General features: G+C 49.3%; 1 protein-coding gene across 7 annotated transcripts in view; it reads right to left on the bottom strand.

The window, feature by feature from the left end:
- Positions 1-24,879, bottom strand: part of Mgtor (nuclear basket protein megator) — a 905,575-nt gene that overhangs the window by 811,819 nt on the left and 68,877 nt on the right. For all 7 annotated transcript variants that reach the window (XR_012884775.1, XM_075868440.1, XM_075868441.1 and 4 more), the window contains exons 9-10: positions 19,836-20,047; positions 1,759-1,929 (exon numbers count right to left, since the gene is read on the bottom strand). Coding sequence is in view for 6 of the 7 variants with exons in the window: in XM_075868440.1 (XP_075724555.1) it covers positions 1,759-1,929; positions 19,836-20,047 (383 nt within the window). In the remaining variant the exon portion in view is untranslated. The remainder of the gene's footprint in view (positions 1-1,758; positions 1,930-19,835; positions 20,048-24,879) is intronic.

The following is a 24,879-nucleotide window of genomic DNA, read 5'->3' on the forward strand; positions in this document are numbered from 1 at the left end:
TGCAATATGTTCATCGGTGCGGACGCGTTGTTACAAGCACTTGGCCTGTTGCCAGTAGCCTTCCTTGCGCGGGCGTCGAGCACGTTCACCGTACACGGATTAATTTTCTGTTTGCCGATGCACGGCGAACTCTACTCTGACGACCCATCACGCAGTTCGAGTCAGACGGGGGGGGAACCTGCGGCATCGGCGCGCTTAGCGATAAGATTGCGCTTCCGTTACACCGTTGTAAAGATTGCTATCTCTCGTAGCTTCACTTCTGCTTTTTTATTTGTCATCCTGTAACTGTTGAAGCTCCAAAATATTGCCGCTTTCAGCGACGTTGTCGACAACCGACTGGCTCGTACGCGAGTTAGGCCTAGACCGGTGACTCGGTGACCGCCGTTGGACGCTGCGTGTTTGCTATCCCCCCTGTCCCGAGTGATAGCGGGGCTCTTTCTGAAGTTCACAGCGAACGAACGATCGCCACACCCGCTTCACAAATTAGTGAGGCGAGGAGCTTCTTTACTGCGGCAGGCAGTTGACAGCACCATGACGAAATGGCTCATGTCCGTGCGCGTCGCAATGAAAAAAACACACGCCAGAAACGCCACTTGACCAATGGGGTGCCTAGATTTTGTCACGTGCATCAAGAAGCCAATAGAATCGTGCGGTAGAGCTTCTTGATAACGCAATTTGCTGAAAAACCAATGAGCAAGGCGAGCCACTGGTGGCGGGAAATTCAAGGTAAAGAATGACCCTTCCAAACGAGACCAAGATGACCATAATAGCTCGTGCGTAACGGCAACGGTTTGGCGTGGAAAAAGCGCGACTTTAGCGTCGATGTGTGCTCAGATTCGTCTCACAGTGGTGTTATAGATTGACTTGTGCCAGAAATCATGGCGCGAGAAGCTTGAAACTTCTCAGATAAGTGCAAAAATAGTTGCAGAGTCCGAAAATATTGACTTCAAAAAGTCGTTTTTTTCGCGATTTTCGCCATTTTAAGACCCGTGTCCCCACTTAATTGTACACAATTCAGCCTCTGCACTGCCACATTCTAGATTAAAAAAACGATGGAACACCAACTTACCGGCAGTTCAATAACCTAGCCAAAAGAAACACTTTCATGTTGCAATGTTGAAAACATGCTTAAAAATCCTCTGCAACTTTTTTTCTGCAGTTTCCCTTCGAAGCATTAGAAAAATATTCTCGACATATTCGAAAAATATTCAATGGAACTCACACTCACTTTAACATACAAATTCGCTTCACACCCATAATTTTGCTGTTCACACAGCTCTATTACTATTGCACTTCTGAAATTCAATAGCTTTGACTGCTAAAGGCCCGGTGTATTCAGACAGAGTACATTAAAAAGCCAGATATATTTAATCTGAAAGGGATCAGAAAAAACTTTATATGTTGGTAAATTCATGTATCAAGTCTTTCATACATAAAAAAATATTTCAAGAGAATTTCACCCCCCCCCCCCCCGCTGGCTCAATATACAAAATAATCCACTTGATGCAGATTCATTACATGTCGGTCCCACTATTCCTGGTGCATAATTTATGCTTTGAAGAAGCAACATTTTATAACAAGCATACAATGCAGTCAAATGAACTTGTGAACATTCTAAATGTTAAGACATCAGTAACGAGTACACCTCTTTTTTGTTAGAGAACTATACAAAAACCCTTCAGTATACATGCGGATTTTAATGTCAGCCTCTCGAAATCCCACACCTGAACGCAGAGTGATACACAAAACAGTGCTCACCTGTCGGGAAAGGTCCTTGGCTTGCTGCTGCCACCGGTGAAGCTCGCGCTGCGTGTACGCAAGAGCTGCTCTTGCCTCATCTCGTTCATGTGCTCGCTGCTCTTGCTCAACCAGGGCACCTGTCAGCTGCTCCCTCAATGTCGCCACAGAGCACACCGCTTTTTCGTACTCCTGCGGGCCATCAATATCAATAGGCTTGCCATTGAGTCTCTAAATTCCAATTTGCAGATGAACTGAAAAACAGAGTTGTATGTCTAGCCAAAGCCACTTATCGCAGATATAACCATCTATCGGTTGTAACGACCACGTTTCGGAGCACTAATGATTTTCCTATGGTATTCATTGAGGCTGTGTCCACATAATAAATATTTTTCGAAGCCACCTACCTTTACAATGAACACTTGCGACATGGCTGTGGTAAAAATTTGACACGTACAAAATGAAAAAGAAAGAAGTTCCAAAAGACATACTAAAGCTCAAGAAAGGCACCATTTTAATCACGATGAAGATATCATAGACTAAAGCACGCATATTTCGGACATTGTGAGCGAGCTCACTCACTTGCCAGAAGTCTCTTCAGTGGCAGAATGGAAGTGAGAAAGAAATGAAAAGAAATAGAAGGCAGCATCAAGACTTGTGGTCAGTTTGTACATGGCAAACTTCTCCGATGCTGTTCTCTACATCTACGACTACATAGGATGAACAAAACAATGCCTTGGAGCGCAAGAAGGCATAAATGCAAGAAGCGAGCACTTTTCGTCGCATAAACGCTCACTTCCCCGATGCCACAATATGCCACAGAGGGTCATCCGTCTTATTGGTAACATGAAAGACCTCATATCGATCAGTGATAACAAGTTACACACAATTGTGTCGGTGCCTTCCCGTATAAACATCAGTAATGAGCAAAGGCAAGGTTGGCGATGAATGTGCCATTATGTCCAATCACCGACAGCCTTACCACTGCCATCTGCAGCATCTGCTCAGCCATGCGTGTGGCATAAACTTTGTGGAAAGACGATGCACGCCATGCAAGTTTGCCGTTGCATCGTGAGAGACTGCTTGCGCGTTAAGCTAACGGACTACTCACTACACCTGTTCAGAGTGAAGCAACCATGAAGAACACCGTGGACTGTAAGTGACGGCAGGCGACGCACTCATGGAGAGAGGAATACAGAGGAGATGTCACATTTGTGAATCCTCCACCTTGCAAACACCGGCACTGCCTCCTAGCGAAGAAGCAGCTACACATTACGCAATGTTCACTGCGCCGTTCACAAGCACACGCGCGTATTAAGCAAGTTGTGGGGTCTGAAAATGGCGAGCACCAGCTCTTGGAGTGAACAGAGACAACAGACACGGTTGGAACGAATGTAACAATACACGCATTTATTTAAATACTTTTTGATCGACGATATCGTGCTTCAGAGCCCCCACAAAGCCCAAAACTCTTGCAGTCTTTGTTTTTGTTTTTTTTTTCACGCCCCCGCAGTGTAGTCCATATTCATGCGTGCAGCTCCTTCTGTGTGTTTTTTTAGAAAAACTACATAATGGCCAGTTGCAGAAAGTACAGGATGCAGGGGTGTCACTTCGCATGTATACGCACGTTTGCTTCATGGCTGATTTGCTTTTGAAGCTTCTGGATGTGCACTCTGTTGGTTTTTATTGATCATGTCAACTTGAAATGCATGTGAATTTTGGCTTTTGGCATCCGACGCACCGTACATAACATGCGCTGAAGGCATCGTATCGTGTTTTTAGGGGGTGTGTCATTCATACAGAAGGGCAATAAACTTATGGTGTTGTTCTTGAACTACGCGGTGTATGGTATTGTGGGGTGTGCACGCTGAGTGCTAGTAGTTTTGTGTGTGCACTGGAATCACAAACCTTACAAGCACAATTGTATTCAATACAGCGATGTCCTCTTTTTGAAATAGGGCTATGCTAAATACTAGGTTGGCATTGCACCAAATAGCTACTAAAGGTGTCATGGTCAATCAGCCGGCAGATCGGAAAACTCGTGTGCCAGAAAGAAAAACAAAGGCCTAGGCGCACCACAACGCACAAGTCACTGCCAAGTGAGTTCGAATACAGTCGTGCACAGGATGAATGTTTTTGATTACAGCACGTACCAGAACTTTCTGTACTGTTGCACACAAACACTCCTCGAAGAACTTCAGCCTGCGTCGCTCGGGCCTGCCATGCACGAACAGCATGGTAAACGTGTGCTCACAACATTTTACTGCATCGAAACCGCACCATGCCCGGTAAGTTTAAGCCGGCACCAGAAATCTGCGCAGAAGCGAACCAGCGTGGAAAGCCTGCGGCACGACAGGCATAACCTCTGCTGTTCTGTTTTCCCATACAGTTTGTTTATTTCATAAATATAACGTCACTTCCTGCACACTTTTCACTATGCACTGTGACACGATAGGGCCTCTCCCGCGTTTTCCTTCCTACGTGGACGTGCTGCACGCAACTAGCCAATAATTATCGGTTCCAGGTGGCAGTACCCTGCTTGCGTGAAACGTGTAACACTAATTTAATGCAACCGTGAGTACACAATGGGCATCGCTTAGAATACGAAAAGACCTAACTTGTCACCAAAGAGGTTGTTAGTTATCATTAATAAAAATGTGCAGAAGGAAAAAAACTACATGGTCACTAACTGCATGTTTTTATAACGACCACTTTTTGAAGCCCTTTCGAATTCGTCATAAATGGTTTTAACTGTATTTGAAATAAAAAAAACATACCATGAATTTCTACTTTATGACCTACTTGGAGGTTATTTAAAACAGAATTCTTCCCTCCTGCGGACAAGATTGGAATGAAGTAGCCGCGAACTGTTGTCACAGAGTGCACACATTGCCAAGCCGCCTCATGCCTTCCTGCAGCCCCTCTGCCCACCATCCTTGTAATAAGATTTCTATATCTTAAAGCAGTCTTTGATTTTGCAATGGTTCTTCACTCTGTAATCACCAAGTAGTGATTCTTAACCACCTGGTGATCATCACTCGTCACATGCTTAGCCTCATTCACACTGCCATGCACTGGCAGTTACTACACAAGAATACCGGTACAGTCTTTGTGAAAGCAAACAAGCGAGCTAGTTAAGCATCATTTAGAAAGCAGTATGACCCCCTGCAACTTCATACGTGATACATGTTCCAAATAAGATACACTTTTCGGGAAAGAGGTTATTTCAATTTTTTTGCAATGCGTGCCTAGCCCTAGCCAAAAGAATAAAATAAATGACTCTTTATCAAATTCAAAGTAAAAATAATAGCATATTTTGGTAATGTTCAAAGTTGGGCGAGTTGGTGATAGTTCATGTTTACATGTGAAGCAGCGCACGGAGACAAGCACACAAGGAACAAAAGGGTGTCCCTTTCGTTCCTTTTGTGCTTGTCTCCATGTGCTGCTTCATAAGTAAACAGCATATTTTAGGTTTCAAATATCTGCACACTACTGTCATATTTTCTCGTACACATGTAGTGCAAAATGAACTGAAATTTCAGCTAAAGTTGGGGTCCAGGTAACACGCAAATTTCAGAGTGCAACTTGGTTTGATGGCACTGCTTCATGGTAACGCAAAAATAGCACTATGCAGAGATTTTTCTTTTTGTGTTTTTTCTTTTGCTGTCTGTATCTGGAAGTGCGAGCCGTTATACATGTGCGAGCAAGGTGCTAAACAATATGTAAAACTGTATATACATATGTGTCTGGACACACACACACACACGCACACATATATATATATTATATATATTATATATTTATTAATGAGATCTAACACAATGATGACAAAAAATGTATAGGGGAAGTTACTTGAACAAATGTAATTTAAATAAGAAGAAAGAAAAGTGGGTGAAAAAAATTACCAGCCGTGAGCAGGAATCGAACCTAAGACCTTCAAATAACGCGTTCGATGCTCTAACCACTGAGCTATCACAGCGGCCTTCCCCCAACCCACTTTTTTGGGTTTATATGTGAATTTAAACTTGGGAGTGCCAGTCAGCGCCATCTGTAGCCAAGCGGCGAGTGTGGAACACCATTTTATGAGCCTGTGCGGCGTCATGTAGCACATGAACTTATTACAAGCGAACAGCTGACCAATAATCCCTCGTATACAACCTAATGACACCGAGTCTGCCAGTACGAGACCCTCGTTAATGAGTAAGAAAAAGAGGTGTATACTTAAGGGCTCGGTTTTCCGTGTTCTGACACAATATTAATGAGATTTAACAGACAATAATGCCAAGGAATGTATAGGGGAAGTTATTAGAACAAATGTAATGTATTCCCTTATTCATTAACGAGGGTCTCGTACTGGCAGACTTGGTGTCATTAGGTTGTATACGAGAGACTATCGGTCAGCTGCCCGCTTGTAATAAGTTCACGTGCTGCGTGATGCCACATGGGTTCATAAAAGGGTGTTCCACACTCGCCGCCGTGGCTACAGATGGCGCTGACTGACACTCCCTCGTTTAAATTCACATATAAACCCAAAAAAGTGGGTTGGGGGAAGGCCGCCATGATAGCTCAGTGGTTATTAAAGCATTCGAAGTTCGTAGGTTGGATTCCTGCTTACGGCTGGTTATTTTTTCACCCACTTTTCTTTCGTTCTTATTTACATTACATTTGTTCTAATAACTTCCCCTATACATTCCTTGGCCCCGCCACGGTGGTCTAGTGGCTAAGGTACTCGGCTGCTGACCCGCAGGTCGCGGGTTCAAATCCCGGCTACGGCGGCTGCAATTCCGATGGAGGCGGAAATGTTGTAGGCCCGTGTGCTCAGATTTGGGTGCACGTTAAAGAACCCCAGGTGGTCGAAATTTCCGAAGCCCTCTACTACGGCGTCTCTCATAATCATATGGTGGTTTTGGGATGTTAAACCCCCCAAATCAAATCAATCATATACATTCCTTGGCATTATTGTCTGTTAGATCTCATTAATTTTGTGTCAGAACACGAAAAAACGAGCCCATAGGTATACACCTCTTTCCTATATATATATATATATATATATATATATATATATGCAGAAGAATAACTTATGTTGTCGCAAGGTTATAAATATGAAAGTAGATGCACTTTCACATAACAACTGTTTATTCTGCCGACGTTTCGACAGGAGCCACGTCTTTTTCAAGGCATAATAATATTTACACATGTTCGGTGTCTTCTTATAGCCTGTCAAGACAGGAGGGAAGGGGTAAAAAAAAGTAAAAAGTAAAAACAAAAAACAAAAAAGAAACAGAGAGGAGTTTAGGACAAACTTCCTAAACTTCAAAGAGGAACGAGTCTCCAGCGGATTACACGGGAAGGTGAAATACAGGAACGGCGGCACACTGCCCACTTGAGGAAGAGTGGGTGCCGGGGATGTATTGTTGACAATGATGGCATTGCTCGTCTACCTCCGCCCTACTCTGTTGAGATGCTGCCCCTTTCTAATTCCGCAGTGTCGGTCTTGCTTTTTCTCCTAGATTTTCTATATTTCTTTAACCTTTCTTTCCTCCGTTTCGTTGTTTCTTTTTCTTTTCTTTTGACCCCTTCCCTCCTGTCTCTACAGGCTATAAGAAGACGCTGAACATGTGTAAATATTATTATTTCTTGAAAAAGACGGGGATTTCGTAGAAACGTCGGCTCAATAAACAGTTCTTATGTGAAAGTGCATCTACTTTCGTATATAAATATATATATTTATATATATTGCTACGTAGCTGACGTATCAGCGGTGAAAAGACGACAACGAGGAAGTGGCCTGTCGGTTGCGCGTGCTGCTTCCATCTTAGTCGACGCCATACGCATCATTTTGATTATAGATTTTAAATAGACACACCTCGTGTCATTTTTACGTAACATCTTTGTGGTGGACGTGCTGGGTACTTCCCCGTCTTCATCACGAAGCTCCGCAACGGCCGCATCATCATAGGTCCAACCATGTCACAGGTTGAACAACCATCGTCTTCGCCACCTGCCCCTACCGTGACTTTTACATATGTCGTTCTACCTCCTGCTCGTGATCCCGGTGTATTTTCTGGTCAGGATGGCGTTGACATAGACAAATGGATCAACCGGTACGAACGGGTCAGCGCGAGCTATAGGTGGGACCCGACTCTTATGCTTGCCAATGTGCTTTTTTACCTCGATGGCCCACCGCGCGTGTGGTTCGAGACGCACAAATCGGAGATTACGAGTTGGGACTCCTTTAAAGAAAAGATCCGCGACCTTTTTGGCGACACGATTGGGCGGCAGATCGCAGCGCGGAATAAACTGGCGGCCCGTGCACAGACGTCGACGGAGTCGTACGTCGCGTACATTCACGACGTCATCACCCTATGCCGCCAGATTGACGAGCACATGAGTGAGTCGGAGAAAGTGGCCCATGTGCTGAAAGGCAAAGCAGACGACGCATTTAATCTACTAGTTTACAACAATGTTGCCACCGTCGACACCATCATTAAAGAGTGCCGGCGGTTCGAAGAAGCCAAGAGCCGCCGTATTACTCAGCGATTCACCCGGCTGCCCAACACGGCCGCGACCTCATCGTGTGAAGCCGCCCGCCAGTCCCCCACGTATGACAACGTCACACGTGTTGTTCGTCGGGAAATCGAAGCCGCCTGTCCGGCTCCTCTTCAGCCACCCGTTTTCGCAACGCTCGCCTCTGACCAACAACAGCCGTCAGTGGCGTTAATACAAGCTGTGGTGAGGCAGGAGTTTGCAAACCTCGGACTTCCATCAGCATGTCCCCTGACTCGCCCTGAAGTCCCGTCCTACTCCCGAGGACACACTCGCCGTTCACCTCCAACAATGCCCTTCCGCAACCCTTCGGAATGGCGAACACCCGACGACCGGCCTATTTGTTTTTCCTGCCACCAGCCTGGCACGTTTCTCGCTATTGCCGCCGCCGTTGGTCAAACCAACCACGTCAGACTTTCTCTACCTCGGCGCTCATGCATCCGACGACCCCTCGACGTTCAGACGCCACACCCCTCAATTCCTATTCGTCGTCATCTTACGAGCCTTCCACTGACGCCCCTTTGTCCGGTCGCCGCTACCCTGATGCCCCTTCGTCCGGTCGCCGCAGCTCTCGCTCCCCGTCGCCGCTACGTCGCCAATCCCGCTCTCCGCCACCTCGGCGCTTTTCCTCGCCGAGCTTCTCTGGACGACCGCAGCAGGAAAACTAGATATTGCAGCTTATAGAGGTGAAGCTGCAATACCAATGACGGCCGAACATCCTCTACTGACGCTTCCCACGCACCATAGCCTGCTTGAAGTACAAGTCGACCATGTTCCTGTGACCGCCCTCATTGACACAGGTGCGCACCTGTCTATTATGAGCGCTTCTCTACGCTGCCGCTTACAAAAGATTATGCCGCCATCTACGACGCAGGCAATACGTGTTGCCGATGGCGGTACTGTACCAGTAATTGGAATGTGCACTGCTCGTGTCAGCATTGCCGGTCGTCACGCCGTGGTCCTTTTTGCCGTGCTAGTCTGCTGCCCTCATGACCTCATACTTGGCCTTGATTTCCTTTCGGCACACTCGGCCTTAATTGATTGTTCATCGGGTACCCTCAGCCTTGATCTACCAATCTTTGCCGACTACTCTGCAAAGCCCACCAGCCGCTTGAGCCCAACCACTTTCGTTCGCCTGCCACCTCGAGCCGTCACGTACGTGTCTTTGTCATCGACCCCTCCCGTTCCCGACGGTGATTATATCGTTACGCCAATTACTGACGTTCGGCTGACGCGCATGGTTACTGTGCCCTATACCATCGCGACCATAGCAGATAACTGTGTGTTACTTCCGCTCCTTAACTTTGGTTTCACCCCTCAAGTGTTGCCCTGCCAGATGTCTCTAGCCCAGCTAACTGCCATAACAGAGGACGATGTCAGTGTTGTCGCTGTATCTGCTCTTGATCGAAGCGCAGTCTCACGGTCACCCAGCTCAGACGGTGGTATGTTTCGAAACATGATTGGATCGGAGCTGTCGCCTCACCAGACCGACGCTCTCTGCCAAGTTTTGGCCTCATACAGTGACATTTTCGACACCGACGATCGTCCCTTGGGCCAGACTGAGATTGTCACTTACCGAATCAACACTGGTGACTCTGCGCCCATTCACCGTCGGCCATACCGCGTGTCAGCATCTGAGCGAGAAGTGATTCAGAAAGAAGTGGCCAAAATGCTTACGAAAAACGTAATCGAACCATCAACGAGCCCTTGGGCATCTCCCGTGGTATTAGTAAAAAAGAAAGACGGCTCATGGCATTTCTGCGTTGATTATCGCCACCTCAACAAAATTACCAAAAAAGACGTGTACTCTCTACCACGCATTGACGATGCCCTTGATTGCCTCCATGGTGCCACCTTCTTTTCATTTCTCGACCTCCGATCTGGCTACTGGCAAATTGCTGTAGATGACATGGACCGAGAAAAGACCGCCTTCGTTACCCCTGACGGCCTTTACCAATTCAAGGTCATGCCATTCGGGCTCTGCAACGCTCCAGCGACCTTCGAGAGAATGATGGACACGCTCCTGCAAGGATTTAAATGGTCGACATGTTTGTGTTACCTGGACGACGTGATCATTTTCTCACCTACCTTTGCAACCCACCTTGAACGCCTTTCGACCATTCTATCCATATTTCGACGGGCCGGCCTGCAGCTCAGTTCCTCCAAGTGCCACTTCGGTCTTCGTCAGATTACCGTATTGGGTCACTTTGTTGACGCTGCCGGCGTACGGCCAGACCCGGCGAAAGTACGCGCTGTAACAAACTTCCCAGTCCCACGCTCTGTCCATGATGTTCGCAGTTTTGTGGGCCTCTGCTCCTGCTTTCGCCGGTTCGTGAAAAACTTTGCGGCACTTGCACGGCCACTCACCGACCTTCTCAAACAAGACGTCCCATTTTCTTGGGGCCCTCCTCAAGCTGACGCCTTCTCTCAGCTAATCACCGCTCTAACGACACCTCCTATTCTTGCACATTTCAACCCCGATGCTCCTACAGAAGTGCGAACAGATGCGAGTGGTCACGGAATTGGTGCAGTTTTGGCGCAAATTCAGCGGGGCAACGACCGTGTAATCGCGTACGCGAGCCGTCTGCTTTCTAAGTCTGAACGCAATTATTCTATAACAGAACGGGAATGTCTCGCTCTTGTTTGGGCGGTTTTGAAATTCCGTCCTTACTTGTATGGCCGCCCTTTCCGTGTCATCACAGATCATCACGCGCTGTGTTGGCTTTCTTCTCTCAAGGACCCCACTGGACGACTTGGTCGTTGGGCATTACGCCTACAGGAGTATTCCTGCTCGGTTGCTTATAAGTCTGGACGTCTCCATCTGGACGCCGATTGCTTATCCCGCTACCCTGTTGATCAGCCCGACGAACCAGACATCGAGCCTAGCCTCAGCGTCATGTCAATGTCCCAGTTTCTTCAGATTGGTGATGAACAACGTCGTGATGCTTCTCTGCAACAACTAATTGATCGTCTCGAATCTGCTCCGAACGACACGTCACTTCGCATGTACGTCCTCCTGAATGGCACGCTGTACCGTCGTAGCCTCCAGCCAGATGGCCCTGAGCTCCTTCTTGTCGTGCCGAAAAATTTGCGTTCAACTGTGCTGCACGAGCTTCACGATGAACCAACTGCTGGTCATCTGGGTGTATCTCGGACGTATGACCGCGTGCGTCGCCGCTTCTTTTGGCGTGGTCTCGCACGGTCCGTTCGCCGTTACGTGTCCTCCTGCGATAAATGCCAACGTAGGAAGCGACCTACTGCGCCCCCCAGGCTGGATTTCTTCAACCGATCTCCATCCCAACCGAACCTTTCTTCCGTGTTGGTATAGATCTTCTCTGTCTTTTTCCCGAGTCGAAATCGGGCAACAAGTGGGTCGCTGTTGCTATAGACTACGCGACTAGGTATGCCATCACTCGAGCGCTCCCCACCAGCACCGCTACTGACGTTGCGGACTTTTTGCTCCACGACGTCATCCTACAGCATGGCGCTCCTCGCCAATTACTCACGGATCGTGGCCGCGCATTTTTGTCCCGTGTAATCGACGATCTTCTGCGCTCTTCCTCGACGCACCACGAGCTGACCACTTCCTACCATCCCCAAACAAATGGCCTTACCGAACGGCTAAATCGGACCCTAACGGACATGCTCGCGATGTATGTGTCCTCCGACCACCATGACTGGGACCTGGCGCTACCTCACGTGACCTTCGCGTACAACTCTTCGCCCCACGACACCACTGGTTATTCACCCTTTTATTTGCTTTATGGCCGTGATCCGACGTTACCACTCGACACCTTACTTCCAACCACTACAACGCCGTCAACCGAATATGCACGCGACGCTATTGCTCGTGCCGACCACGCACGTCAGATCGCCCGCCACTCTAGACTTTCGGCTTCGCAAGTCACCCAGAAAGCCATCTACGACAGCCGGCATGCTGACGTTCACTTCTCACCCGGTTCTCTAGTTCTCCTGTGGTGCCCAGTTCGTCGAGTTGGCTTATCAGAGAAGTTATTGTCTCGCTACATGGGTCCTTACCGTATCATCCGCCAGGTAACCGACGTCACCTATGAGATCATTCCTGCATCTGAGACCACAAGCCCGCCTACAACCACACCCAGTGATGTTGTGCACGTCGGCAGGCTAAAACCTTACCACTTGCCTACTGAAGACCGAAGTTAATGTGCACCGAGACGGCGCTTTTACTGCCGGGGGGGTAATGCTACGTAGCTGACGTATCAGCGGTGAAAAGACGACAACGAGGAAGTGGCCTGTCGGTTGCGCGTGCTGCTTCCATCTTAGTCGACGCCATACGCATCATTTTGATTATAGATTTTAAATAGACACACCTCGTGTCATTTTTACGTAACAATATGTACGTATATACTGTAGCGACGAAGTTGAGACAGCGAGCAAGGGACATTTTGGCTGACCATTTAGTTTCAAGTTCACGGGCACAGGTTCGCTCTGAATAAATAGTTTGTATAGTACCAGGTGCCATATATATTGGTAACAATGTGTATATATATATATATATATATATATATATATATATATATGGTGTGTGTACATGCAATTTTTACTCATGTAATGAACACACTCGCATGATAACCACACCCCAAACTTCAGTCATCAAAATTTGGATTTTTTTTCCCCTACACCACCTACATTCATCCGCTGCAGCACCTCTAACTGACACCTGGTGCCTCCTCACCCATTGGATCTCTTCCACTTTTTATTACTTTGCCGAACCCCCCTAGCTCGCTCCCCCCCCCCTTCGCCCGTTGTGGCGTCAACAGCTTGCAGAAGATAGCGTCATCAACTGCCGAAGATGAGTAAAGTGCAACAAAGAAGCTATTTCTAATCAGTGTATGCGTATGTCAATTGCAAAAGGTTAAGTGACCTAACTTTTTTTTGCATTACCGCATTTCTTGCTCCTATCGAACAAGTTTTGTAAAATTTGCCCCGCGTAATAGACGCACCCCCAACTTTGCTCCGATTTTTCGAGAAGAAAAGTATGTTCATTACGTGAGTAAATACGACGTGCGAGCACGCATGCACGCACGCACACACACACACATACACACACACACACACACACACACATATATATATATATATATTGCCGCGAACGATGCATTGGGTTTGTTTATTTGTGTTTTGTTTTTTCAGCCTGGTTGCGCCGGCCTGTGCTATCACTGTTTTCACAGCGTTTCGAACAAACGCTATCACAGCGTTTCGAACAAACGCTATCGAACAACGCTTCGAGCGTTCCGAACAAACAGCGTTTCAAACAAACGCTATCACAGCGTTCTCGATACAATTCGACTATTCGAGAAACCCTCTCGCCGAGGGATATAAATTCCCGCACAGCCGATGCCGCGACATTCGATCGCCGACGCTCACTAGCGTGCACGTCGTTTTGCCGACCGCTGCTTCGCCGCCTGTGTATTCTTTCAGTTGTTAGGGGAGCACAAGTTCGCTCCAATAAACTTGTTTTCCTTATAGACAACTGCATCGTTCTTTGCTGCGTGACATCTGGTGGAGGTGCGGGGTACATGAACCCTAAGCCATTGCCAAGCCGACAAGCAAGCCCAACACGACAAGCACGCCCAACTCGTGTCAGCCGCAGACAGCAAGGCCTTCAGCCAGAGTTTGGACTGCTCCCGGATAAAAGGAGGAAAGAAGACGTAAAAACGACGATGATCAACGCAGGCACCATGACCAGCGCTACCAACCCTCCCGTCGTTCTGCAACAACCTCGTGAGCCCCCATCATTCCGAGGATCTCCTGGTGAAGACCCGGAAGAGTGGCTGGAGAAGCTGGAGCGCGTCCGCATCTTTAACAGGTGGGTTGACGAAGAAACGTTTCGTCATGTCTTCTTCTATTTGGAGGATGCAGCTAGAACGTGGTTTGAGAACCATGAAGGCTCCCTAACCGACTGAACTGTCTTTAAGAGCGAATTCCTCAAAACATTCGCTACGGTTGTGCGGAAAGAATGAGCCGCCCTTTTGTTGGAGACGCGAATGCAACACCCTAACGAAGGTGTTGTACTGTTCGCTGAGGAGATGAAGATGCTGTTCCGGAGAGCTGACCCCCAAAATGGCAGAAGAGAAGAAGGTGCGCTTTCTGATGCGGGGAGTTAAACAAGAGCTCTTCGCTGGACTCATCCGCAACCCCCCTAAGACCGTCGCCGAGTTCGTCACCGAGGCTTCGATGATAGAGAGGACCTTAGATATGCGTTCGCGGCGATACGATAGACCACTCAACACCCTTTCGGTGAACCCAGTAAACGCCCCTGGATTGGCGACGGAAGACTTGCGGGAGACCATCCGCGCCGTCGTTCGCGAGGAACTGAGGAAATTGTTCCCAGCAACGCCGCAGCCCCAAGTCGCCTCCCTCACTGACGTCGTCCGCGAGGAGGTTCAGCAAGCACTGGGGAATTCTACGCCGTCGGAAGCATCTTACGAACCACAAGCGATGACCTACTCCGCTGCTGCTCGTCGACCCCGACCCGTCCCAACCCGTTATCAAGAGGCCCCACCGTACCGCCGCCCAATGTCGCCCGCCCGACCCCCTGTAAACCGAAACCAGGCGCCCATGAAGACCGAGGTGTGGCGAACGCCAGATAATCGTCCACTGTGCTACCACTGCGGAGAGGCCAACCACGTCTACCGCCGCTGCCCGTACAAGAGGCTGGGTTTGCGTGGGTTCTCCGTCAACGCAACCCGCCCGCGAGCCGGCCAGCGCCCATTTGAGATCGAAGAAAACCTGTCGAACACCAGCCGTGGACCATCCCGTTTCAACCGTTCGCCGTCGCCCTACCCGTACCAATCCCCCAACCGTCGCAGCAATGCTGACTTCGCCCGTGGAAGGTCCCCCAGCCCACGAGGGGGAAACTAAAAGCAGCAACTTCTGGAGGTGAAGTTGCACAACGACAAAAAAAATGAAAACCCTCCAACGACGCAAGTCCGTGATTCACGACATGCCCTCATCCCGACGACCCGACGACACCCTGACGAGACCCCCGAAAACGACGACAGCTACGTTGCGCGACGCGTACCCGAAATGACGAAGCCTGCCGCTGAGAAGACGACGATGACGACGCATAGTGCCCAACCATCAACACGCGCAAGCCGCGATACGACGCCCCGACGCACCCGAATTTCGAGGAAAGCGGCATCCGACGTCCAGTTGTGCATAGACGGCCTTGACGTAGTCGCCCTTATCGACACGGGAGCCGACTACTCGGTCATGAGCGGGTCATGAGCGTCCAAGCTAAAGAAAGTTACGACCAGATGGGACGGTCCGCACATACGCACAGCAGGAGGCCACCTCGTGACCCCAAGTGGAATGTGCACATCGCGCATCACCATAGACGGAACTACGTACCCTGCGGAGTTCGTCATTTTGCCTAACTGCTCCCGCGACGTAATTCTCGGAATGGACTTTTTGACGGACAATGGCGCAATAATTTATCTTCAGACCAGGTCGATAACGTTTTCTTCCGTTCACTCCACGACGCCGCAGCCGAACCTCGGACACCGTGCTGCTGTAAGGATCGCCGACGATCACATCACCCTGCCACCCCGCGCAAGCTTGATGATCGCCGTCTATTGTGAAGGTGCTGCTCCTGACGTCGACGCTATCGTGGAGACTGACCAAAGGTTGCTTCTAGACCGCGGTGTGTCTGTCGCAAGAGGCATTGCGCGGTTTAAGCTACGCAGATCCCACGTTTTGGTCACTAATTTTACCGAGGAGTACCAGCATCTAAACAAGAACGCAGCAATTGCGTTCCTCGAAGAAACGCAAGAAGCGAGTCGCGCAGCAATTGCGTTCCTCGAATAAACGCAAGAAGCGAGTCAAGTGATCGCGGTCGCCACCTTTGAACGCGCGCGCGCAGATGCTTCCAGGCTGCCACATCCTTTCGACGTGAACCCGGCGCTGTCGCAAGAAAATCGGGACAAATTACTGGAGTTGCTCTGTCACTACAGCGAGTGTTTTTCCTCGAACTCGAAGTTACGTCAGACACCTTTGGCGAAGCACCGGATAATAACCGAAGATGGAGCCCGACCTACCAGACAGTCACCGTACCGCGTTTCTTCACACGAGCGCGAAGCCATCCGGACTCAAGTAGATGACATGCTCAGCGACGAATAATACAGCCATCGAAAAGTCCGTGGGCTGCGCCAGTTGTACTCGTGAAGAAAAAAGATGGCACTTTAAGATTCTGTGTTGACTACTGGAGACTAAACAAAATCACCAAAAAGGACGTGTACCCTCTGCCACGAATCGACGACGCCCTTGACCACCTCTGCCACGCCAAGTACTTCTCATCCATGGATCTGAAGACTGGCTACTGGCAAATTGAAGTGGACGAGAGAGACCGAGAGAAGACTGCATTTATAACCCCGGACGGTCTATACGAGTTCAAGGTGATGCCGTTTGGGCTGTGCACGGCGCCCGCAACGTTTCAGAGAGTCATGGACACTGTGCTCGCAAGCCTGAAGTGGCACACTTGCCTCGTATACCTCGACGACGTTGTCGTATTCGCCCGGACTTTTGACGAACACCTCACAAGGTTGGAATCTGTACTCGAGGCCATTCGTACGTCGGGGTTAACGCTGAAGCCTGAAAAGTGCCGTTTCGCGTACGAGGAACTCAAGTTCTTGGGTCATGTCGTGAACGCCGCGGGAGTCCTACCTGACCTGGCAAAAACATCAGCCATTGCGAACTTCCCAAGGCCGAAAGATAAGAAGGGTGTGCGAAGGTTTCTCGGACTGTGCGCATACTACCGGCGCTTCGTCGCAAACTTCGCACGCATTGCAGAGCCACTCACGCACCTGACGAAAGAAAGCACCCCTTTCAGCTGGGAAAACGACCAAGAAAAGGCATTCTGCGAGCTGCAACAACGCCTGCAAAACCCGCCCGTGCTCGCTCATTTCGACGAAAACGCCGAAACGGAAATGCACACGGACGCCAGTGATATCGGTTTGGGTGCCGTCCTCGTCCAAAAGCAAAGCGGTTACGAAAAGGTAATTGCCTATGCAAGCCGTGGTCTGTCGAAGGAGGAGAGAAACTACTCTGCCTCCGAGAAAGAGTGCCTGGCTATCATATGGGCCATTTCAAACTTTCACCCATACGTCTATGGTAGACCGTTTAAGGTTGTGACAGACCATCATGCGCTGTGTTGGCTCGCCAATTTGAAGGACCCCTTTGGCCGTCTTGGGCGGTGGAGCTTGCGCCTGCAAGAGTTTGACGTTACAATAGTCCACAAATGCAGCAGGAAACGCTCCGACGCCGACTGCCTGTCCCGCGCCCCCGTCGACCCACCACCACAGGACTCCGATAAAGACAGCGCGTTCTTCGGAGTCGTGACAGAGAGCGACCTAGCTGCCCAGCAGCGTGCCGACCCTGACCTCCGCGCCATGATCGACTACCTCGAAGGACGCAACGTCGCCGTGCCTAGGGCGTTCAAGCGCAACTTACCAGCGTTCAGCCTCAAAAACTTCATCCTAGTGAAGAAGAATTTCAACCCCGGAACGAGAACGAACCCCGAAACGAGAACGAACAACCCCGGAACGAAAACGAGAACCCCAGCATGCACGATTCCGTGCATGCCGGGGTTCCCCCCGCCTGATGAGAGGACCTGGAACTGCGCGACGGGTCATCAGCGTGGAGTATGCCGCGCATCAACGAACAGCAGAAAGTCAATCTGTTTGCAGTGAACGTGCTCGCCGCCTGCGCAATGGAGGCTACTGGCAATAGCTAAACTGCTTTTAACGACGTGTTCGCAATGTTGTCGTGGTCTCTGCTCGAAAATGTGGCAGTCTTACGTGAAAAAGAAAACTGACACCTCGGCATTCGCGAAGCCTCGAAATTGATGAGCGAGGGAGCAAGTTTGGTTCCTGACATTTACGGGTAACTCATTCTGGACAAGCCGGAAACATCGGCGTGTTATTCGACGGATCGCGGATGACGCGCACACATTCGTCGCACATCGCCGTCAGTACAGTCACCAAACTGATAAGCGGCCTTGCGGCAGACGAGCACACGGCGACAACTTGTTACAAGACTAGAAGAAACGACACGCTCGTGCACACAATTAGTCCTATTACATTTCTGGTGCATATTAACTGACTAAAAGTTTGTGTGCCATGATATTTTTCACTCGGAACGCCGAAATGAAATTTTAACAGCATTGCTCTCGAAGCACTGGTTTTGACCACTTTCTTTTGCTTGTTCGGTGAAAGTGGACCTAGGACAGCTAGAGCTGTAATTTTTTTTGCATAATGTAGCTAAATGTGCACAAAAAAATAATGCTGAGTGCTTATTTTTAATGGTCCGCTTCATTTTTTTTAGTTTAAAATTTTTTGTTCTTGGTTACATGCAATCAACTTTATTGTGCTGTAGTTCGAGAAGTACTCGTTCAATTGATCTTATTTGATTGATATGTGGGGCTTAACGTTCCAAAACCACCATATGATTATGAGAGACGCCATAGTAGAGGGCTCCGGAAATTTCGACCACCTGGGGTTCTTTATTGGCACCCAAATCTGAGCACACGGGCCTACAACATTACCGCCTCCATCGGAAATGCAGCCGCCTCAGCCGGGATACGAACCCGCGACCTGTGGGTCAGCAGCAGAGTACTTTAGCCACTAGACCATCGCGGCGGGGCAGTGCTCGTTCAATTATAGATCAGCTTGCAGCTTTGAACTCCTTACGCTTTCTAGTATCCATATATATGTTAATGACTATGTAATTCTAAGTACATATATTGTTACGATTAAAAATGTTAGAATTCTTTATTTTCTTGATTTTCTGAAAATGGCAATTTTGCACACCCTGCATAAAAATTCCTGCAATATATCGGAAACTATTACAGATAGCAGAATAACTTAAGTTTTTTTTTTTTTTTTTTTTGCAGCATAAAGCTATACGTTTGGAGCTCACAACATAGGAAGCAGATTTTGATTTTTCTTAATACAAGTTTTTTTTTTTTTTAAATTGGCCACATTCAGAGCTATGAAGTTTATTGTACTGTAAAGTAAAAAATAGTGACCCAATCAAAAAAAGTGCTTCCTATGTTGTGTAGCTTGTGCTTTCTAGTGTTGAACCCTATGCTATTTGTAAATTTCGGACAGGTCACTATTTTCATATTGTGGTAGGAACAATAGATATTGTTATCTTAATTAAATAAAGAACTAATGAAGCTATAGAAAAGATAACTACATATTTAGAATATGAAGAACAGACTGAGTAAGCTTGCGAACTTTTGTCACATTCGGTTCAAAAATGAATGAGAGAGCCCTAAGACCCATGTCCCCCCTTAAATGACAAATCCCTCCAGTAACAAACGGGCTTGTTCGTTGCAGCTTTCACCGAAAACCTTTGCCTCGCGCAATTCCTACCCACCCAATAGCTCACATGGTACACCAAGTGCGTTCGTTCCTTCTTTTCATGTTCAAACAGGAAATACTTAACCATATGGCTCTTTCCCCCTCTCCCAATCCCACTTAAGAAAGAAGTTTTGCAAGGACACCACTTGCCTTCATGTGACGTGCCACGATGGGGACTTTATCGGCCAACTCCTGGGAGAGGGCATTGAGCTGCTGCTGCAGCACATCTTTCTCGCTGATGGCCTGTGCCAGCGCTCGCTGTTGCTCCAGCCGCTCTGACAGCAGCTCAGTCAGGCTCAGTCCAGAGTCCCGCGCCAGGCCAGACACATGTGCGGCAGGGAACAGCTTCTCCACAATGCTGCCTACACATACCCATAACACAGATAAATGCTGGTACACATGGTGAAACGTGATCTATAGATTGTTTAGTTTGCGCATTTATACCTACTGCAATGCTATTATAAGCATGCAGCAGCGGGATTTCACAGAGAGCAGCCAATTAGCGCAGTTGTAGAATTGCCCCCAGATATGCAATGTGCTCCACTTCAGTACCTTTATGGATGATCCACGCTTTGTCATAATGACAGAAGCAATCCCGACAGGTTTACAATGACTAGCTAAAAAACCTTCAAAATCATTTGCATCACTTGTGTTTTTTATATTGTTCCCACGTTCCCTAAACCTATCTAACAAATATTTTGTTTTGACTAACTTTATTGCCCTTTAATGTGCAAATAAAGTCCAACCTCAGCAGCACTTCCACCATTAAAAAGAACAAACAGCGGATCAGCCGTGAAATTATTAATAAAACAGAATGCAACACGTATCTGGGAGAGGGTTGTGTATGCATGGCATGCCTACAACTTACTGACAACGAGATGACGTACCTACGCATGTGCAGTAAATGGAGTCTGCGCTGGACAAAATTAACACATGCAATTTTTCCAATAAAAATTGCTGAAAGTTCAGCGCTCATTGTTTGTGTTCCTTCTGTCTGGTGTGTGCTTTTTCATTGTAGCAAGACAGAATTACGTACCAACAAGCCCAACTTTCCGCTTTAAGCAAAATATCAACAACAAACACTACTTCGAAGCAGTTCTATGTAAATTTGGAAGATTGCGTGCCCGATTGACCACCATATGCCGCACCTTACAGCAATGACACTCTCCAAATGACTGGTACACGAATCTCAAGGTGTCCAATAAGTAGACATGTCCAGTTTGGTTAAGGACGTTCAGTTACACAAAAAAATTGCGAGTCATGATGGCATGGCGCTTATGACCGCATCACCATATCAAACTTGCCAACACATTCCCAGCATAACTAGAAAGTGGGTGAAAAGTATCGGAAGAGGATTCTTAAATAAACATGACGAGTCTAAACTCTCATATGAACGTGTTGAGATGCTTGAAGAATGATGCAAGGAATATGTACAAACCTTCCAGATGCGTCAGGCGGGTGGTTGCGTGAAACTTATTTTAAAGGCTAATGGGATTAGAGTTCATTAACAGCCTACGAGATGTGCATCCAAGAGCAAATCTCTGGGGGCAGCATTTATTGCGGCGAAACGCATTCAGTCTTTCTCGTTTGTGTCGAGAGTAGTGAAAGCTGTGTCGCGTCACAACGCATTGCGGAAAAAAGACTAAAAACAGGCAGCATACTGCTTGAGGAGCTGCAGCCAATAAGTGTATGCTGAAGTGGACATGTCCACTGCGGGAATGGCTCCCCTGGATGACGAAGCCCCTACTTCTCTCACATGACCACACTGCAGCAAATACAAGTCATGATGACGTCATAGAAGCCATTACTCTTTTGTGACGTTTGCACCAGCAGACTTCTCCGCAACTGCTCATGGTTGCAGCGCACGCGCTGTGGGGTCTCGAAATGAGGACGCCCTGAAAACACACGGACATAGTAGACGCAGTCAGGCAAACCAAACACATGTGCACATTTATTCACTTGCTTTTACGATGACAATTTATTTATCATGTTGTTACGGAAAAGAAGAGACGCGGTATCCACGAGGCTGTGGAATAGATGTATTTTAAACCAGCGGTAATGGCGTGACCAGTTCACCAGCGAGCGAGCGAAAACCACCCTTCGTTTTCGTCGTCAGGCACACACGCGCGTCGCCCCCTAGAATCTTAGTATGCATGCATGTAGCATAATCCCCGGCGGCAAAAGCGCCGTCTCGGCGCATCTAAATGATGTCAAGAGGAGAGTGGTAGGGCTTCAAGCACGCAAAATGTACAATATCGGTAGCCTGTTGGGCACATGAAGGCGACGGGGCGACAGGACCTATTTCATATGTCACAGGAGTAACGATACGAAGGACTCGGTATGGACCTGTGTAGGGAGTAGGCAGTTTTTCTGACAGGCCAACTCGACGGGTCGGAGACCAGAGCAGGACCAAAGAACCGGGCGGAAAGTGTACGTCGCGGTGTCGTTGGTCATACAGACGCCGTTGCTTCTCTTGAGAGGTCAGAAGGCGAGTACGGGTGATTTCGCATGCGTGAGCTGCCCGAGTGATAGCGTCCATGGCATATTCACTGGCCGGTACTGCAGGGGACGGTATGACGGTGTCTAGAGGCAATGTTGGTTCTCGGCCAAACAGCAGAAAAAATTGAGAGTAACCGGCAGTGTCATGGCACGAAAAATTATAGGCAAGTGTGACGTACGCCAACACAAGATCCCAGTCGGTGTGGTTGGTAGAAACATACTTAGCGAGCATGTCTGTAAGAGTTTGATTTAGACACTCCGTGGGTCCGTTGGTTTGCGGATGGTATGACGTGGTCAGCTTGTGTCTCGTTTGACAGGAATGCAAGATGTCGGCTATGACCTTCGACAAAAAGGTGCGGCCACGGTCTGTAAGCAGCTGCCGTGGGGCTCCGTGTTGCGAAATCACGTCCTTGAGAAGGAAGTCGGCGACATCTGTGGCGCAGCTTATTGGAAGAGCTAGTGTGATGGCATAACGCGTGGCGTAGTCGGTGGCTACAGCTACCCACTTGTTACCCAAGGAAGACAAGGAGAAAGGGCCAAGTAGGTCCAAGCCAACGTGGAAGAACAGTTTTGACGGAATGTCAAGTGGTTTCAAAAGGCGTCCGGCGGGAAGTGTCGATGGCGTTTTGCGGCGCTGACATTTCTCACAAGTCGCAACGTATCTTCAAACTGGGCGTGCAAGCCCTGGCCAGAAGAAGCGTCGGCGTATTCGGTCGTAAGTACATGACACACCAAGGTGACCAGCAGTCGGAAGGTCATGAAGTTCATTAAGAACTTTGAGCGAAGGTGTTTCGGAATGACAAGCAGTAGGGCCGGTCCATCCGGCTCAAAACTTTGGTGGTATAATACACCATCGTGGAGCATGAATGAGCGATCGAACTGATTGGAAGATGGGGATTCAAGGCGCTCAATGATAGCACGCAAGGACGCATCATGGCGCTGCTCGTCACCGATGGATGTCATTTGTGAAAGGGAAAAGACGCTAGGCTCGTTGTCGGTGTCAGGCATAGTGCTTGACTTAGCAACCGGGTAGCGGGACAGGCAGTCTGCATCCTGATGTAGGCGTCCGGACTTGTACGTCACCGTGTAGGTTGTGGAGATAGGTTTGCACTAGGCTTACCTACTAAGCGCAACCGTGTAAGGATGCGACGTCCCCCAGTGCTGCAGCGTGCAACGACACTGCGGCCGGGTTCATCGTTTTCTCTGACACGGCGCAGAAACCACGCACGAGGCAGGAAAACAAGAACAATGGGTTTATTAACCCAAGATGCAGCACAGTGCGACACTCTCGGGCTTGCAGGCTGTATAGGAAACTCCGCAAGACTTAGCAAGTACGCGTGCCTAAGGCGACTTCCGCACAAGGGTCGAAGTCGAACGCACGAACGAAAAGCCGCCTGCTTAGCAGCGCGTCAACCCCTCGGGAAGGCCTGAGAGCATCTGCCGCGAAGAGCGAATCGTCGGGCGCAACACAGCTCGTAGGAGAGAAGGATGTCACACGCGCCCATTGGGAAATGGCGCTGCGTTGTGACGTAGGCCCGCGCAGCGCGCCAGCATAGCGTGGCCGGACATGCCAGCGCGGGAAGGAGCCGACGGTTGACTGGCCCAAACCAAGAGGCGCCCTGGCAGCCACCTTGGCGGATGCCGGTGCTTATGCACGCCCGGGCTACACTGTCGGTGCGCGCGCGGCAGCTGTGGAACGAGGTGCCAGGTAGGAGGGCGCTCTCGATTCTCCCATCTCCCCTCCTAAGACCGAGGCCGCCCTAAAGACGCCGTAATAAAAGCATCCACCGACACTTTTATTCAAAACTACTGAGGTCCAGCTCAGTGCCGTCCACGAGATCGACGGGGGCCCCGGTGTCTTCGTTTGGCGGCGTCTCAGCAGGAACCAGGCGTCGCGGGAGGGTGGCAGACACCGCAGCAGCGATGGCCGACTTGAATGACGAGTCCGTGACGAGCGCCACCACGACCGCCTGAACGGAGTCGGTCGACAGGGCAGGTTGAAGGCTCGGGCCAGGCGACACCATGAGAGTGGACAGGACCGCAGGGGCACCGCCGGACTTCGTTCGGTGAACCCGCGAACGGAGGTGGGTAACCTCGTGCACCAGCAGGACACCGCAAGCGTCGCAGTAGGAGGCCTCGGGAACAGGCGGCATCGAGGCACCTCCGGAAGCGTCGAGCAGGTCCGAAAGGGTGCGTCCCCGGAAAGCACGCGGGACGGACTCGGGGTCAAACCCCACCAAGACTTTGCGTTGCTTGGACCAGCGAAGAGTCCACACGAAGGCGACCAGAGCCTTAGTGCCGCGTTGGAACGTCCCCGTAGCGACTTCACGACACGGCGGTGTCTTGTTGGCCGAGGCCGGAGGAGCATTCGACGGAGACGGCATGGATGCGGCCGGTGCCTGCAGAACGACGGAGCGCGCGACTGGTCTCCCAGGCTTTTTCTTGTAGGAACGGGCCATCAAGAAGGACATCACAAATGCTGGGGTGTCAGTGAAAAGCAGAAACGCACTGAAGGTGCGGCCCCGGAGGCGCAAGGAGCGGAGTTTCATGAGGAGCGGTGTTTTGTCGGTTCCAGTCATGTTTACGCAAAACGCCACTGATATTCTGTCTTTTGCATGCTTGCCGCCAGCGCACGTCTCGCCTTTGCACGCGAGCATTTTTCTGGTAGCAGCTTAAGGGGGGACGCGGCCTTTGA

This window comes from Rhipicephalus microplus, chromosome 7, assembly GCF_043290135.1.
Source record: "Rhipicephalus microplus isolate Deutch F79 chromosome 7, USDA_Rmic, whole genome shotgun sequence".
Classification (NCBI taxonomy): domain Eukaryota; kingdom Metazoa; phylum Arthropoda; class Arachnida; order Ixodida; family Ixodidae; genus Rhipicephalus; species Rhipicephalus microplus.